The sequence below is a fragment of the Olea europaea genome, unplaced genomic scaffold (genome assembly GCF_002742605.1).
Source record: "Olea europaea var. sylvestris unplaced genomic scaffold, O_europaea_v1 scaffold3681, whole genome shotgun sequence".
Lineage (NCBI taxonomy): Eukaryota > Viridiplantae > Streptophyta > Magnoliopsida > Lamiales > Oleaceae > Olea > Olea europaea.
The window spans coordinates 21,627-37,860 of NW_019256097.1; the positions used below are offsets into that span (position 1 = coordinate 21,627).

A 16,234-nucleotide genomic window follows, 5' to 3' on the forward strand; every position below is an offset into this window, starting at 1 on the left:
ATTTTAGTAAAAGAGAAAAAGAGATGTTGAATTTGATGGTGCTATATTCGTAATGACAAAGACAAGGAGAAAGTAGATGTTTTGAGGCATGTGTTTGCGTATTTCTTAAGCCAATATTTGTCCCCATTCCGGTGATGTACACGGATAAGTAAAGACATCTTCAAGATACAAAAGAACTCGAATATGATTTCTTTGTCGTGTACTAATGATGACAACCCTAACACTAAGGATGGAAGAAGCTACTATAGAGAGTCTCTTGTCCTCTATTTGACAAACTTTTGAAAGAGACGAATGCAAGTTATGCAGAGAAAAATAGTTTTTAAGGAAGACGAAGGAGAATTATACAATTCCATATATTTTCATGTATTGCAAACTAGAAACAAACAATTTATCTTATAGATTGTTAAATAATTCTTTTTAAGAGGTATTTTCCTTCACAAGTATATGTGTTGTAATTTAAATAATTAAGTTGGGTTGAAAATAAACTAAATAATCGAAGAATAGGTGCCAAATCACCAATTCTGGGCATTGTCGGGGGCGCACACCCAAAAGCATGGGACGAGTGCCCAAGGGAAGCTTATTTGAAAATTCTCGAACAGAATTGTTTATAAGGTGAGATTGGAATCAGACATTTATCCATTTCAATAACACGTTAAACCTTATTTAAAAAATTAAATTTATTAATAAAAGAGAGCATTTTATGTATTTATATTGTATTTTCAGCTATTGGTGAATGGACTTAAACCTAACTTGAAAAAATTGGCAGCCCATGTGCTAAAGAATTTGGGAACAAATATACTCTTGCTATCAAGATATTGACCCTTGGAGAACGATGGTATACCATGACAAATTACAGTACCACTGCATTTGAGAATTCCAGCATAATTAGTTATTAAATTGTTCTCTCTTCTAATTACAACAAAACATGTCATTTTATATAAGACGTGTGTGACTTGTGTGCACCCAACATGGTATTAACTTTTTAAAATTGTTGGACAATTGCATAGGCGTCAATCAAAGGAGGCCGTTGATTAGGCTTCGACAATCATATAAGATTTTGTGTCAAGAATAATACAATGAACTCGATTTTGTACGAAAACTGCAATTATTCTCAAATGCATTAGTTCACAATCAGTTAAACAATTACTAAACAGGATTAACCTTAATATTTGCAAATGTTAGCATTAGTTGTTAAAGGAAAATAAATGTAAATATAACGTAGTGATTAAATTGCAAAAGTAGAGTTCATAAGAGCATTACTGCCTTTTCTTTTTAATTTAATTAAAAATAAGAGTATAATAGGTACTTTCTTGGCCTTTTGTACTCAAGTCCAACACTCCCAACTCCCTCCAAGAAAAAAATAGCACACACTATGGTAAGGACAACCCTCAAACAGTGTCATTAAGTTAGTCATTATAAGAAGCATAACTAATAACACATTAAGCCTTAACCCACTCACTCTCTAATCCCACCCCACCCACTACCCATCCAAGAAGGGCATGGATGATCAAAGCTCTCTTCTTAATTTGGCACACCTGTATCAAGAAAAGGTGAGAAACCTCTTAATTTCACTACTTTAAATGTAGAATTACTTTTTATGAGTTCATTAATCTTGGTTACAACCTTATAGTACAACATACTTGTATCTACACTCTTCCATTCGACATTCTCAGTCGAATCTATTTGAACTATGATACATGAGATGGATGGATGGAACGTAGACAGTACAATAGATTAGATTAGATTTTAGTTTTACTAGATGTAAGGTGTGTCTTATGTTTTTTGAGCAGGGTGTGGATGGAATGAGGCAATCTCTTTTATTGACTATGGAGTTAGAAGATACTAGATTGAAGGCACAAGATGAGCTCAAAATGAGAGATGAGCAAATAGTTCAACTCAAGATTATGCTTAGCAGAGCCATCAAAGAGAGGGATGAAGCACAAGACAAATGCCAAAAAATGTTCTTTGAGAAACTCTTGCTCCAAAACCATTGCCAAAAATCAATTACAAGCATTGAAGATGAGCCCAGAAGAAGAATGGATTCCATTAATGGCTTTTCTTCCTCAGATTGTGAAGAAAGCATAGTTTCATCACCACCTTCAGCAGAGTTACCAATTATGGCTAACAGGCCATTGCCAACAAAAGGCAAGCTTTTGCAAGCAGTTATGGAAGCAGGGCCACTCCTTCAAACACTCCTCCTTGCCGGCCCTCTTCCACAGTGGCGCCACCCTCCACCACAACTTGACACCCGTCAGATTCCACCACCACCGGTGGTGGTAATTCCAGCACCACCACTAAAACCCTTTCAGCAAGAATTATTACACGACATCATTGCCACCAACAACAACATAAACAACTGTGGCAGGATAGAGAGAAAAAGGGGCTTCTGTGTTGACTTTGATGGTTCCATTGAGTCAAAATATCAAACAGTCGGCTTGCATTGAAATGGTTACCTTCAGACCAATTTTATATTTCAACTTTGATATTTATTAGTGAAGATTAGGAGGGCGGAAATGGAATTGCAAGAAAATTATGCAATTTGTACAGACTACTAAGGTTTGATTTCGGTAGGAAAAATATGATGGTGTAAACTTGACCATGTACCATCATGTTCTCATTTTAGAATAGAGACATTGAGTATCTCGACTCTCTCAAAAGTATTCGTGAAATCTTGGACTTGTAACAAGGGAAAATTTTCACATATTACCTTTTTGCAAGCCTATTAACTCGAATATTTATCCAACGAATAACACCCGATTCGACTTGTTAACGGCTGGCTGGGATCTCATCGACACACTTCAACGAATTCATCAATTAAGAATTGAAAACCACAACAGTCGGACCACTCATAGTAGTAAATAACAAAATTCCAACCGAAATGAAATTTTTTTAATTGTGCTATATTTACATATTGGTTTACACACACATGATATGATGAAATATCATTAAGTCAAAATTTTCTTCAACCAAAAAAACAATTTATATATTCTCTCTCTTTTGACTGTATAAAATTATTATAAAACTCTCTTATGTACAAGTAGCATTATTGATTTTTTATCGTGATATAAAAGTAATGTTTGTTATAAATTTCGAATCGATTACCCAAATCTTTTATCCTTAACTAGGCTCCTACATCCAAATCAACAAAATACTTCAAAATTACAACGGACCGTGTTAACTTTACCTCTCCGTCTTTTAACATGTAATGAGCGAAGCCTATTTAGAACAACGTAGAACATATGAGAATGATAGTTGATTTTTGCTATATTCTTAACAACGGATCCAGAAAACTATTGAAAAAATAATCATGTTCACATGTTAGAACTTAATCTTATATTCCTCTTGTAATACGAAAATCAAAATTGCAAAAAAAATGACAAATTTTCAGCAGAAAATGACGGATATAATTCTGAGGGGTCGGGTCCAACCCCAAAGAAATCTCTTCAAAGACGGGTCCACACGGCAAATGAACGCTCAAATTCAATGCACTGATCATTTACCCCTTGACCCAAAAAAAATCATTCAATTAAATTAATGTATCTCAAGAAATATCACATTCCAGCCAAGCACCACATGCCCATATGACAAATGTCAGGGTCAAGGTCAAGGTCAAGGTCGTCTGATACGCGTTTGATACAGTAGATCGGTTGAACATGTAAAAATGTGTATAGGCCGTCCTATACATGTCTGATGCAATAGACTCGATATAATTATAGAAGAGATGCGTGCCAAAAATTTATAAGTTATTTATTGCCATATCCAGTCTAGTCGAACATACCAAACATTATACAAACTTGCAATGAATACGGATTGTTCTTTTCCTCAATCGTTGTCATTTTCATCTTGATTTTCTCGTTGATTGTGCTTCTGAGCAGTATACATCTCGGCTACCTGATGGACCAAAACCGAATGTGAAGACAACATGAGGCACATAAATCGAGCCAGTGTAAAAGAAACTGAAAGAAAAGACCAAGAAAGGTCAATGTTCTTCACCACATCAGACGACGAGGCCTGCTCTGGACTCTTGTCTTCTCGGATACGAAGCAAACGAGGAAATCGCAGCGAGATCCCCTTTGTAAACAACGTGTAAGGAATATAAAATATAAAACAGATGTTAAACGTGACTCCGACAGTATAATGAATAATATATAAGCTTCTTTTTCTTCACTGATACAATCCAGTACATGCCAAGAGATAAAACGGGATAAAGGAAACAAGACAGCATGATCAAAAGATAATACTCTATTGCAAAGTTCTAGTGTGTCAGATCTAGGTTTTCTCAAGTTTATATGTTCATACAATTTAATCAAGCTTACACACGAGATTCATCATTAAGTTCCATAAGAGTGCAAAAATGGTACCTTATCAGAATCTACAATACCAATGGCAGCACGATGAACAGGGCTTAGAGTCAGATCTGCAGCTTTCACCTCCCAAACCTTGAAAGAGAAGGCAACACAAGGCAAATCATGATAAATGGAAATATTGATATTATTTGTCCTGTTGACTCAACCTTAAGGTACTATATTCACATTACTGGAAAAGATCTAAGAAACAAGCAAAATCTCTTGGACCCTAGACAAATTATGTCTATCCATGCTAAGCTCGTCACTTAAACTAAGTTTGAAGTTTTTCACTTCCTCCCACACAGTGTTCACACAGTATAAATTTTCACCATGGATTGGACCTTTAACCAGACACGATCTTTCTACAGCCATGTTTGGCTATCAATTCTGCTTAAAGACTAAATGCTTTCACTTTCCATATATCTATCCTCAGGTCGGTCAGTACTCAACCTTCTCTTTGCATGCTGTTCCGGTTAAAATTCTGTCAAAGCATGGAAGTTCTATTCGATGTGCATTGTTTCCCCCACTTTGAGCCATTTGCACAACTACTATCAAAAATAAAATTTTCTTATTATTTATCCATCTCTCTTCAAGCCAATAAACAGTACCAGCATGATTGGTAAGCGAGATTCAACAGTCATATAAACAGGAACTTGGCTTCTTTATCTTATTTAATATTCCAGTCTTGTCTATTAATATGTATAAACATGCACTACTATCCATTCATTCATCCTAATGGCCAAGCAGAGTATCTGTGAAGCTCTCATATCACACACGGCACAGTAACAGGGGGCAAAATCCCAATGTTGATGCCAAGTAACAAGGAGAGAATAGTCTCTTTTATAATAATTCATAAAGTATCGTTAATAAAATAAAATACATAAAGTTCTTGGTAAACTGTAGCATTGTGTACTTAACAAAAGAGATGCTTGCAATGAGCATATAATAGAGAAAGTAGAAATTCAAGTAGTATGTAATAATGAAAACCATATAAAGTTGGGAAAAAAAAGATGCCCATTCCTACCTCAGTGGGTTCAAACCAGACATCTGGATTGATTGAATCTGAATACCTGTAGTATGACTGGAAATGACATGTATGTTAGAGGAACCTGAAGTTCCATTGAAAATTCCATAAAAAGGGCAAACCTGCCCCGAAGAAATAAATACGAGTTCGACCTAACCTTTGGCTTGGGAATAACTTTAGAACGAAGGCTGGCAGAACGTTCTTCAAGCATTGCTTCAGAAAATCCAGTGCCTAAAATCACAAGTCTCTATGGAATTTAGAGGTTGAAGATATGAATAGGTAGATAAGTTACTTTATAGCAATAAATCAGCATCAATATGTTCTGTCATGCAGATAGAAGATCATTATATTGACACAATAGCTTAATGCAAAAAGAAAAACATACCAATTTTACAGATGCTTTGAAATTCCTCCTTGTTACTGTCATAACAAGCAAGGAGAAAGGCGCCATATACACCTACAAAAATAGCATAACAGTAATAGGAACTAAACTAAACTAACAATAGATTAGCCAAAAAAAAAAAAAATCTAAAAATTGAAGTAGAGAGGATAAGCACAACCATCAAACTTGTTACATAAAGAATGAGATCCTGAATGTAGTCCATAGTAGACAGCTAATGCATATTGCATGGAAACAGAAATTTATAAATGGTTCATATCATCCTAGTTGAATAGAGTTTTGTTAAAGTTACCAGTTCGCTTTCCCCTGCCATGGTAAGCAGCAATGGGCACCAAATCCAGCGAGTCACCAATACTGAAAGCATAAAAACTTGTTCATAAGTTTCCTGACATGGTAAAGCAGCATTGTTAGTTTTAAGCAGTATGAAATAACACTTGCCTTTCCATGTAATCTTTTTTCAATTTTAACCAGTTGTGAGACCGTTTTGAAGGTTCATATGTAGCATCTTTACTCAATGTTTTGATGATCAACCCCTCGCAACTGTAAAGCACGAAGAGCAAATGACACAAAACAGGAGAAAAAGCCCTCAATTCTAGTTAACTGGTTCTGGAAAAGCTATTAACCCAATTATAATGCAGCACATGGTAAGAGGATTGCCAAATCATCAAATCCTGAAAATATACAGTTACTTGATTTCAATTACTCCTGAAACTTGACTTCACAGTGACCGGCACGGGAATACGTGCACATCTGATGAATGATATAGTAAGGAGATTTCTCAAAAACTAATAATAATATATTATGGACTGACACAAAGTGAGATTTATGCCATCTACCCATCAAGCACTAAGAGAAACCACAAAATTAAACACAATCAAATGCAATGAGTACTTGGCATTGTGGAAAACCAAACAAAAATATTATTATGATTTAATAGCCATTACATGTATAAATAATACCACTGACAAAGTGAGTTAATCTTCATAAGCTATCCACAGTGCAACACCACAGAATAAGGGAATTTAATATCTCCATATTTGTACTTATACACCTAAAACAGAAACCAGATAAGTAAAAAAAGAAAAAGGTGGTCTCCAGTTCTCTTATTGGAATGAGCATCATATCAGCTTCCACGAAAGTCATGTGCAGTGCATTCATGAAAATGTAGGTTTCAGTATTATTGCACAAACATATTATGCATGCATAACAAACTTAACAGCAGGGAAAAAATAACTGACAGAAGCAATAATAGCCATAGGATGAGAGATATAGTTGGCTTTCTAGGAAATGGGTTAATCGGTAAATTGCTTGATATATGTGAAAAATAGGGAAAAAAGTACCAGGACATTTTTGGTTCTCTCTGAAAAACAAGCATCATATCAGCCTAGACTAAAATTATGTAGTGTATTATTGATGATGCCGGTTTCAAGACTATTTAACGAACTCATTATGCATGCATGTCAATAAACTTAATTGCAACAATAAAAAATAAAACGAAGCAATAATTGCCTCTGAATGAGAGGTATAGTTGGTTCATCAGGACACAAGTAAATCAGGAATGACTAAATACGTGGACATTAGAAATTCATAGATCACTACAAGAAACAGATTTTTTTCATAAATCAAAAGAACTTAAGTTACCTAGAATCAACAGCACCATCAAGAAATTTTTGTATTTCCTCTAGATCATTTGATGTTATAGCAGTGGCAAACTGGACAAGACCTTGTTCTTCCTGAAATGACTTGTAAAGATGCTGTACAAAGGCACAGGCTTGAGAGATCAATAAATATTTCATGTCAAGATGGAAGCCAATGAAGTAGACAAACATTGAATTTGTAACAGTCAAATTTTTCAAGGAAAAAGCTCACAAAACACAGATCTTTACTTCATGAAAATCTCAAGCCATAGTAAAATAATTAATTTATAGACTCTTCCTCTTAATAATAGGAAAGTAGGCAATTTATGGATATCAACTTTCAAATTTTACCAAAAGGAACTGAGGAAGATTCCTTTGGAGTCAGTCCCAGGATAAAGATTCAGTAATTAATGCACAAGGCAGATTAAAAAGGACAGGAGATTCAGCAATTGATTCAAGAAGCCTTATTGAAAAGATGGAAGATACAAGTACAAGATATTAGCCACTGAAAACAGTGCTATTAGCATTCATGGATTAGGTGTCAATGTTCTAGAAGAATGAATCCTACAATGACATTGATTCAAGTCCAGTTTAATTGCAGAATAAACATGATAACTTAGATAGAAGGCATCTGGTTAGGAACAAATAAAATCATTCATCAATAGCTACAAAGTCTAAGATAGTTAAGGAGACAAGGTTATTATACCTCTCTACGAATGTCAAGCTGCTCCTGCAGAAGCTCTTGTCCATTAAGATACAAGATATCAAAAGCAAATATGCAAACATCAACTTTGATTTCACTCATGACAACATTTTTACGAGCACGTGTACTGAGGACCTGTCAGAGACATATTTGGTAAGTGCGTAGCTTCATAAGATATTATCTGACATCAAAACAGACGGAACCAAAGATGTTATATTAGGCATATACAATACATAGATCTGGAAAACATAGCCAAGAGAAAACAAAGCGAAAAATAAAATATTTGTTAAGACTTCTGGTTGCATCTTAAAAGTTCAACATTAATAGCCCAATCCTTTATAAAGTTGGTCTATATTTTCATTTTTATTAGTTGTGGGATTTTATCCGTTAACATACTCCTGCAAGATAGTGGCTCATTTGAGTAGATCAATCTTGAAATTCGCGTGCTCATTTTTTGATTTTTAATCAGATCGAATTGCTCGTTGAAATTTAATGGGCTCTGATATCATATTAAGATTTGAAATTCTATTTTAAAATGTCAACTTTATTAAAAGAAGTAGCTCAATCCTTTATAAGTTGGTCTATATTTTCATCTTTATTCGATGTGAGATTTTATCCCTTAAGAAAACTTATTAGCAGATGTAACTGCGAGGTAAAAAATAATAACAATAATAAAAATAAAAATAATAAATTGCGGTGGGGCAGGGCAGTGAGATTTTTTACTTTGCTGTCAAAGACAACATCCAAGATTTTACTTCTCATTAAAGTAGAAAATAGAAATAAAAAACAACCTAAAATAAAAATTATTAACCTGGAAAGGCAGGATTTTCTGTTTCTCACGGTCATATGCAACAAGTTCACAGTCGAGGACAAATGACATTACAGAAGGTTTCTTTAATCTGCAATCACACAGCCAATGTTCAGTAACCACTGACTGAAAAATATAATGTCAGAACTAACTTTTTAAAATTCATGAATTTGTAAAACAGAGAATAAAACTTATGGATGCACGGAAATGTCATGCTGTTTTCGCATGAATGACTACAATACACTAACCATAGTATAAAAGACCATGGAACTCGTAAAGGTAACTTCTAAATAATTTTCCAGCAGAGTCCAGCTAGAAGTACAATTTTATCATTGGATGCAAAGTCCAACTGAAATAGACTAAAGAATATGTATGTACAAGAATTTTAATGCATACATTACGTTACCATAAATGAGGAGGCAAAAGCATCCACTGTCACTAGTCTTGTATTTCATATCAAAAGGACAAGATGCGCGATTTTTTGATAAATTTAGTGGTTTGTTAATGAGTTGCCCAGTATTTAAAGTTGCAATATTTCATCTGCAACCAACCACTTAGATGTTACATTTTACAAGAAGCCCGAGATCATACTAATGAACCCCTATGAAGAAAATGAAAGTAACCATCAGTTTTCATACAAAATCCATTTCAATCAAATCAGCTTTACTGTGTGACATAACAAATCCAATAAAGCATAGCTGTTTCCAATTTTTTTTTTTTTTAATAAATTACCAGTAGAGGAGTAATGCTGCAATTAGTTATCATATTCCATAGATCAATAAAGTGATATGGAAAAGAATACCTTGTGATAGCAGCAACAACATCAGGAAACTTTCCAGTATTCCGTTCTGCATTTCTACTATATATCTCTACTGCACCATTTCCCATATAATGTATCTACATGAAGCGTTATCAGTTATTGCATACGATATTCATGTTGGCCAACCATCAATAACTATAACATATGTCTTTTACAAAGAATCATTACCTGAGCACGTTCTCCATCATACTTGTATTCGCACGTAAACTCCATGTCTTGGAATTTATCCACAATTTCTGATACTCCTTTAGTTGGTTTAGCTAACATGGGTCCAACTGGAATACCTGGTGAAAAGCTACATGACTTTGGGAGATTCCATACACCACCAGCAAGAAGAGCGGGAACAATTTTATCGTAGACCGGAATTACAGAGTAAACTTGTTTCACAATTTTTGCAGCCTGACGGACATAAAGGGTTATATGGAAGATATTAAATACAATAAGAAACGTTCTCTCTTAAACTTGCACATTACATGCATATACTAACATATTAAATGATTTTTGATAGAAACAAACAGAGATAACAGAAACATAAGTCTAAAAGACTCAAAGATATGGTTCTAAAAGATTATTTAAATCTGTTATGATCATTTACCATTTTGACATAACATCAACCAAGGAGATGAGATCAGACCAAATAAGCTATGTCCAAGGACTTATGTAGCAAATGCACCAAATTAGGAAAATAGACTTCCTTTGACAACCATATGTTAAACAACCATGATAATAATTTCAGTCGCTTGAAAGATTTTGAAGTTTTACTGGTGCCTTTTCTCTTTAAAATCCAATGCTCACCAGAGATTTACCCTTGTTATCCGGGATTGGCGTGTCTATTCATCTTCTTACAGCGTTTTCAGACTGTCGGATTACATTCTATTGTTAATAGTCTTAACATTTTGCAGATATTAACAATTCTTGTTTATTCTTCATAGAGTTACCATATCTATGCATTAGAAAGCACCTTGATTTTTGTCATAATTCTCAAACAAATCACATATTAAAGAAGTTTGTCCAGATGTAATGCATAATATTTTACCTCTTCTAATGGATTATCAACATTTGCAGGAGGAGATGACTGCTGCTCAGAATACACAGCAGCATGCCCCAGTGCTGCCAAGAGAGTTTGTTCTGCTAAACCAATGCGCAGCTTTGTCTGCATATTTTACTTATACCATGTTTACAATGTGTGACGAGGTGCAAAAGTAATATCAAACAGTAAGCTTGTAATCACCTGGAGTAGACGAATCAAATATTGAGGTTCGCAATCAGTGGCTGCAACTAGTAGTCCCTTTATGTGAGTCTTTTTCTTCTCTTGACTATCCTTGCCGGATTCCTACCAAAATACAAATATAATAGAAGACAAACTGAGTACAGAATCAAAAAGAAAAAAACCATTTCCAACACAATGACTTTAAAAGAAGAGGGAGAAAAGGAATACCTCTCCCACAATAATGAATAAGTGACAAACAGCAATGAATTGGTAAAATGAAAACAGACAAGACCTCAAAATATCATGTTGACAGGTTGACTGTTTTTAGAGGTGTTTACATGTTGAATAAAAGGAGTGGGAGCGCAAGGGGAAAGGGACAGGGAAGCGATTGAAGTCTTTCAGAGTACACCAATTGGATCCTTTCCCTCCTATAATACTCCACGATTCATCTAGACAAGCATATCTCCAATGATAATTTTTTTATCAAAAACTGAATTATGCCCTTGTTTGAGCCCTGTTTTTTTTTATAAGAATGAATTTTTGAATAGCGTATTAATGGGAAATGTGGGTTAAAAAAAAGGAAAAATTTTGGATTTGATAGTAATATTATTTTATTGAAGAATGTGTGGTTGAAATAATTGTTAAAATACTGTTTAAAAATGTATTTTTTTTGAAAGAATGTGGCTCAAACAAGGGTTATATGTTTCAGGCATTTGTAGAACATAGTAATCAATGACAACATTAACTTCGACTGCATATGTAGCAGTGGGGTATGGGCCCATACCCTCAGAATGAGATATTAAACTGTAAAAATTTTCTCTTCGGATACACGCCAATGACCATCAAAGATGGTGAATCTGAATTGAAGACTGTACATAAGGTGATGACCCCAGATTAACTTCGAACAAACCCAAAAAATGAATGAGGATGACAACAGATTACCTTGGCAATGAGCCGAAATGTATCAAAAACTTTGGCAACAGTTAATGCTTCTGGTTTACGCATCAAAGGCTGTGACGAACGGCTTGCTTTCACAACAAGGCCTAAATCTCCGAGCTCCTATTCTTAGTAAAACATGGAAATGCTGGATTTTAAATTTTAATCAAATCTGGCAAATGGAATCATTAAATATAACCTGGGACCATATAAGATGCATTCCAAAAACTAGATGCACTTATTTATATGCAATAACACCAAACAGTAAAGACGAAGCAGAAACAAGCAAATAAATTGTTACTTTTCCAGAAGAACCGCATGCTGTAAATGGAAGGATACTGCAGCATACAAAGACATCAGCTAGCAGTGTGAACTATAGTAAACCATCATGTGCATATTTCTCATTTACAACAATGATTACCTAAACTAAATATGGTAGCATAATGCTACTTGTCTTAAAAAGAATATTACAAAGTCTACAGTGCAAAATGGTGGGATAGCATTAGCATCTAACAAATTTTGAAGTGAATGTCATTCAGCACCTTTAGACAGCAGCATAGACAACTTAAGCCCTATTGAAATGAGAAAAGTGATCAACCATCTTATATTTAATTAATTGGATGATGTCTAGGAGCAGCTGCTCAAATTCATCCTCTAATAATTCCTTTCGATGATTTATATGACTCGATTGTTTAAATCACCGTGCAAATGTTTCCATTTATGATTTACCACTTCAAGAGCAAAAAACATGGTCTCATTAAGAAATTGATACCAAGATATCACCATCTATAAAAGAATGAACCTCAACATAAAAGACACTGTACTTTTTTGACTTTGCAAGAATTCCAGTCTAAAATTGATCACCAGAGTCCATATGTTCGCAAGCACTGAAACGTGCAAGACTCTGACAAATTTTACTCACTTCCATTTGTTAATTACCTATCCGATGACAAACCCATGTGATGAGAACATCGGACGACGTTTACTTATTTTATTTAAGCTTTATTTATTTTCTTGGACTATTATTTAAATTTGGACTTGTATGGGCTCGGGCCCAAGTTCGTTAGGGTTGCTTTACTATTTAAACCTATTTTGCATTGTAATTTTCAGTTGATGATGAATGAATAATTATTTTGGTGGCTTATGGCGCATCCCTCCCCTTCTTTTATTAAATTCTTCTTCTATCCCCTCTCTTAATTCCCCATTCTTTTTGAATCTTTCTTCTATTTCTATTAATCATCCTATTGGTGCTGCATCAAATTTGGTATCAGAGCCAGATTAGAAGGAAAGATCGGCCCCCTTGGTCAGATCATATTCTTTGGAATAAGCTACAGTTTTCAGTACTATCGATTATGGAATTTCGTTACTTGGTTCGTCAGAAAGATCGTCCCCTGTGGCTCGACTTGAAGCATTTGGAGTATCAAATTAACTGCAGCCTATACTATCTATCAACTCGACAGGGTCGAGTTTTTCTCCCACCCCGGGAGAGTTGATGAGGACATCGGACGACGTTTACTTATTTTATTTAAGTTTTATTTATTTTCTTGGACTATTATTTAAATTTGGACTTGTATGGGCTCGGGCCCAAGCTCATTAGGGTTGCTTTACTATTTAAACCTATTTTGCATTGTAATTTTCAGTTGATGATGAATGAATAATTATTTTGGTGGCTTATGGCGTATCCCTCCCCTTCTTCTATTGAATTCTTCTTCTATCCCCTCTCTTTATTCCCCATTCTTTCTGAATCTTTCTTCTATTTCTATTAATCATCCTATTGGTGCTGCATCACCATGTATGTGAAATGAGTTAAAAAGGACCAGTCTCACAATTGAGAAATGAATATAACTTCGGAGTAAGCATGACTGTGTCAGGATAAAGATCAAGCACTCACATTTGCTGTCACACATCCCGTGTTGTAAAATCACTAAAATTTCTTTTTCTCCTCAGTTTTGTCTCATGTAATACTTTATTTTCAAACAACCATGTAGACATTAAAGCTTCTCCATTACAGCAATATCAACTCTGTATCCCCTTTTTCAACAAAATAAATGATTTGTCTGCAATGTTACTAGACCTGGGTTCATCCACAGCCAGCATGCAGTAATTTACATTAATAATGCATCACACGATAATGTAACAGTGAAAACAAACATATTCCTCCTGAAACTTATGAAAAGGTGAAATTCATTCAGTTTCATCACTAGATAAGTAGATTTACTCTGAAATACACACAAATAGTGGAAACTTCAATTTGAATGGGAATATTTTAATTCATCACCTTGTATTGCTTCTTAATATGCACTTCTTTAGTACCACAAGCCTCTGCAAGCGCCTTGATAATTGAAGAGTCTCCAATCCCGAGCTCCAACCCCTCATGCGCAGGAGCAATCCTATTTGCCAGAAGATACACGACTGCAACCAAATCATCCGGTGTCATTTCAATCACAGTCCTCAGCATATTACACACAATCTCCGTGATCAAGATCCTCCCCGACTCCTTTGATATCGCATCAAATGTCTTCGCCACAAACATAAAAGGTATCCTCTCTCCCTTTCCCCAATATGCCGCTCTCTTCGCATCAAAACTGGTAGCCTTCTTCTTCAACTCCACAATACTCTCATCCGGACTAATCGACACTTTCGCCTTCTTAGCCAGCCCCAAGTCTTCATTCAAATCAGCATTTCTTGCTACATTTTGCTTTGAGCTTGATTCTTGAACTATTATTCTCTCTCGATTACTATTTTCAACAGAGGATGAACCAACTGTTGCTTTTTCGTCGTTTTCCACCGAGTTCTTGAAACGGGCATCATTAATTTGAGCGGAATTTGAGTCCTTGAGGCTTGATCGTTCTTGTTTTACGGTTCTTTCACTTTGAGTCGGAGAATTGTTAGGGTTTAAATGGGGTGTTTGGGAATTTTCAGCTGGGGCCTTGCGTTTCCTGGGCGATGATTGCCGTTTTTCCTTCTGAGTTTGTGAAGAGTTTTGATTTTTTCTTGAAGCATTCGACATGAGAATGTCAAAGGCTGAGGGGAGAGAATCGGACATCGTTCCGTATGTAAACTTTTGCTTTGGTAATGCTAATAAGGGTTTTGAAGAGAAGGGTCCTTGGAGGTTTAGAGAAAAAGAAATGGAGAATTTGAGTGCCCGTTTTCTTGCGAAATTACATGAGAGTGTGTTCAAGTTCCAACAATGGCGGCATGACAGCACTGACAACATGAACCGAAAGGTAGTGGGGTGGAAAGAAATGGCGGGAAAATTTGCCGCCGGTGGAATATGGAAGAGAATCGATGATGGCGGGGCCGGACAAAGGATCCGATTGCCTGGAGTTTAACAGTGTAACACAGCCGGGAGGGCGGGACCTGCTCCTCCAGTGTCCTTCTGTTTGTGTGAAAGAGTTAATTAAATGGATACTCACCGAATTATAGCACATGTTACCACTTTTTCATCGAAGGATAAATGATAATTGAATGCTTACTCAACTTTCTAATTTATCCATCCATCACTAGCCCTAAATTCGTCTGTACAGTTGGCCAATAAATTCCACGTGGAGGATGAAAACTTGACATGGCAATGACGAATACACGTTGGATAAGAATGCAATTGTTAAAATAGCAATTTTATTCCATTTTCCTTCTAAAATGACGATCTACATAGAAGAGAGAAATCTGAAATCCCCAATTGAAACCTAACCCTATGAAGAACCAAATTCGTCAATATAATCTCTTCATCCACTTCTCAGAATCATGAGATTGGCTTCTATCCTGCCGGTATTGCAGAAGTAAAGGAGATGGGCTTATATCCTACTAGTATTGCAGAAGTAATTCAGCATTCCACGATTGATTCTTTGAGAAAGAAGCCTCGGCAAGGAAAACTAAGGAAGAAAATCGAATGGATTCCTCACAATTTTACTTTCCGGTTCTTTTTTTCGAATGAACTCATCAAGCCATATCCAAAGCTGCAATTTGCCAAAGGTCGTCAGTGAATTGATGCAGACTTCACACCTCCGTCTTCTTATGAAATTTCATCATGCAGATTTAATTGTAGATGAATCATATATCCAAATTTTTTTCTTTTTTCTTTTTTCTTTTTATTTTATATCAAGAACGACGCAGACGATTGGAATGAACTGTGCAATGTAAATTTCAATTAATTGGGATGTAGATATATAACTTCTTGGATATGGATTACAAAGTTGAAGTTACCAATTGAATGGGTTAGATTAGAAGATGTGATTTGAAGATGAAGATGATTTGGGGATAAATTTCATCTCTGATTTCTTAGAACTGTGATATTGGCCGTCCAGAAAATAATTGTTAATAATTTATGATTTTGGGATTTAAAAAATAATA

General features: G+C 35.2%; 2 protein-coding genes across 2 annotated transcripts; one reads left to right on the forward strand and one right to left on the reverse strand.

The window, feature by feature from the left end:
- The first annotated feature begins 1,336 nt into the window (after positions 1 to 1,336).
- Positions 1,337 to 2,703, forward strand: LOC111386699. Its single transcript, XM_023011163.1, has 2 exons — positions 1,337 to 1,550; positions 1,791 to 2,703. The coding sequence occupies exons 1-2, from the start codon at positions 1,500 to 1,502 to the stop codon at positions 2,442 to 2,444; spliced, it is 705 nt and encodes a 234-aa protein (XP_022866931.1). The 5' UTR covers positions 1,337 to 1,499; the 3' UTR covers positions 2,445 to 2,703.
- An 809-nt stretch (positions 2,704 to 3,512) lies between these two features.
- Positions 3,513 to 15,296, reverse strand: LOC111386701 (DNA ligase 1-like). The gene is made up of 17 exons (XM_023011166.1): positions 14,163 to 15,296; positions 11,891 to 12,007; positions 10,970 to 11,071; positions 10,775 to 10,891; positions 9,907 to 10,137; positions 9,721 to 9,815; positions 8,922 to 9,009; positions 8,114 to 8,245; positions 7,412 to 7,524; positions 6,209 to 6,310; positions 6,063 to 6,124; positions 5,756 to 5,827; positions 5,528 to 5,601; positions 5,371 to 5,427; positions 4,362 to 4,439; positions 3,994 to 4,071; positions 3,513 to 3,891 (listed from the first exon to the last, which is right to left on the reverse strand). Exons 1-17 carry the CDS (start codon positions 15,099 to 15,101, stop codon positions 3,823 to 3,825), a joined length of 2,526 nt encoding a protein of 841 aa, XP_022866934.1. The 5' UTR covers positions 15,102 to 15,296; the 3' UTR covers positions 3,513 to 3,822.
- Between the last annotated feature and the right edge of the window lie 938 nt (positions 15,297 to 16,234).

Excerpts from the sequence above, each read along its gene's own strand:
- LOC111386699 (XM_023011163.1), top strand. The coding sequence starts at position 1,500 with ATGGATGATCAAAGCTCTCTTCTTAATTTGGCACACCTGTATCAAGAA. Across the intron at positions 1,551-1,790 it reads CACACCTGTATCAAGAAAAG|GGTGTGGATGGAATGAGGCA; the intron begins GTGAGAAACCTC and ends TTTTTTGAGCAG.
- LOC111386701 (XM_023011166.1), bottom strand. The coding sequence starts at position 15,101 with ATGTTGTCAGTGCTGTCATGCCGCCATTGTTGGAACTTGAACACACTC. Across the intron at positions 9,816-9,906 it reads ATGATGGAGAACGTGCTCAG|ATACATTATATGGGAAATGG; the intron begins GTAATGATTCTT and ends CGCTTCATGTAG. Across the intron at positions 8,246-8,921 it reads AGAAAATCCTGCCTTTCCAG|GTCCTCAGTACACGTGCTCG; the intron begins GTTAATAATTTT and ends TGTCTCTGACAG.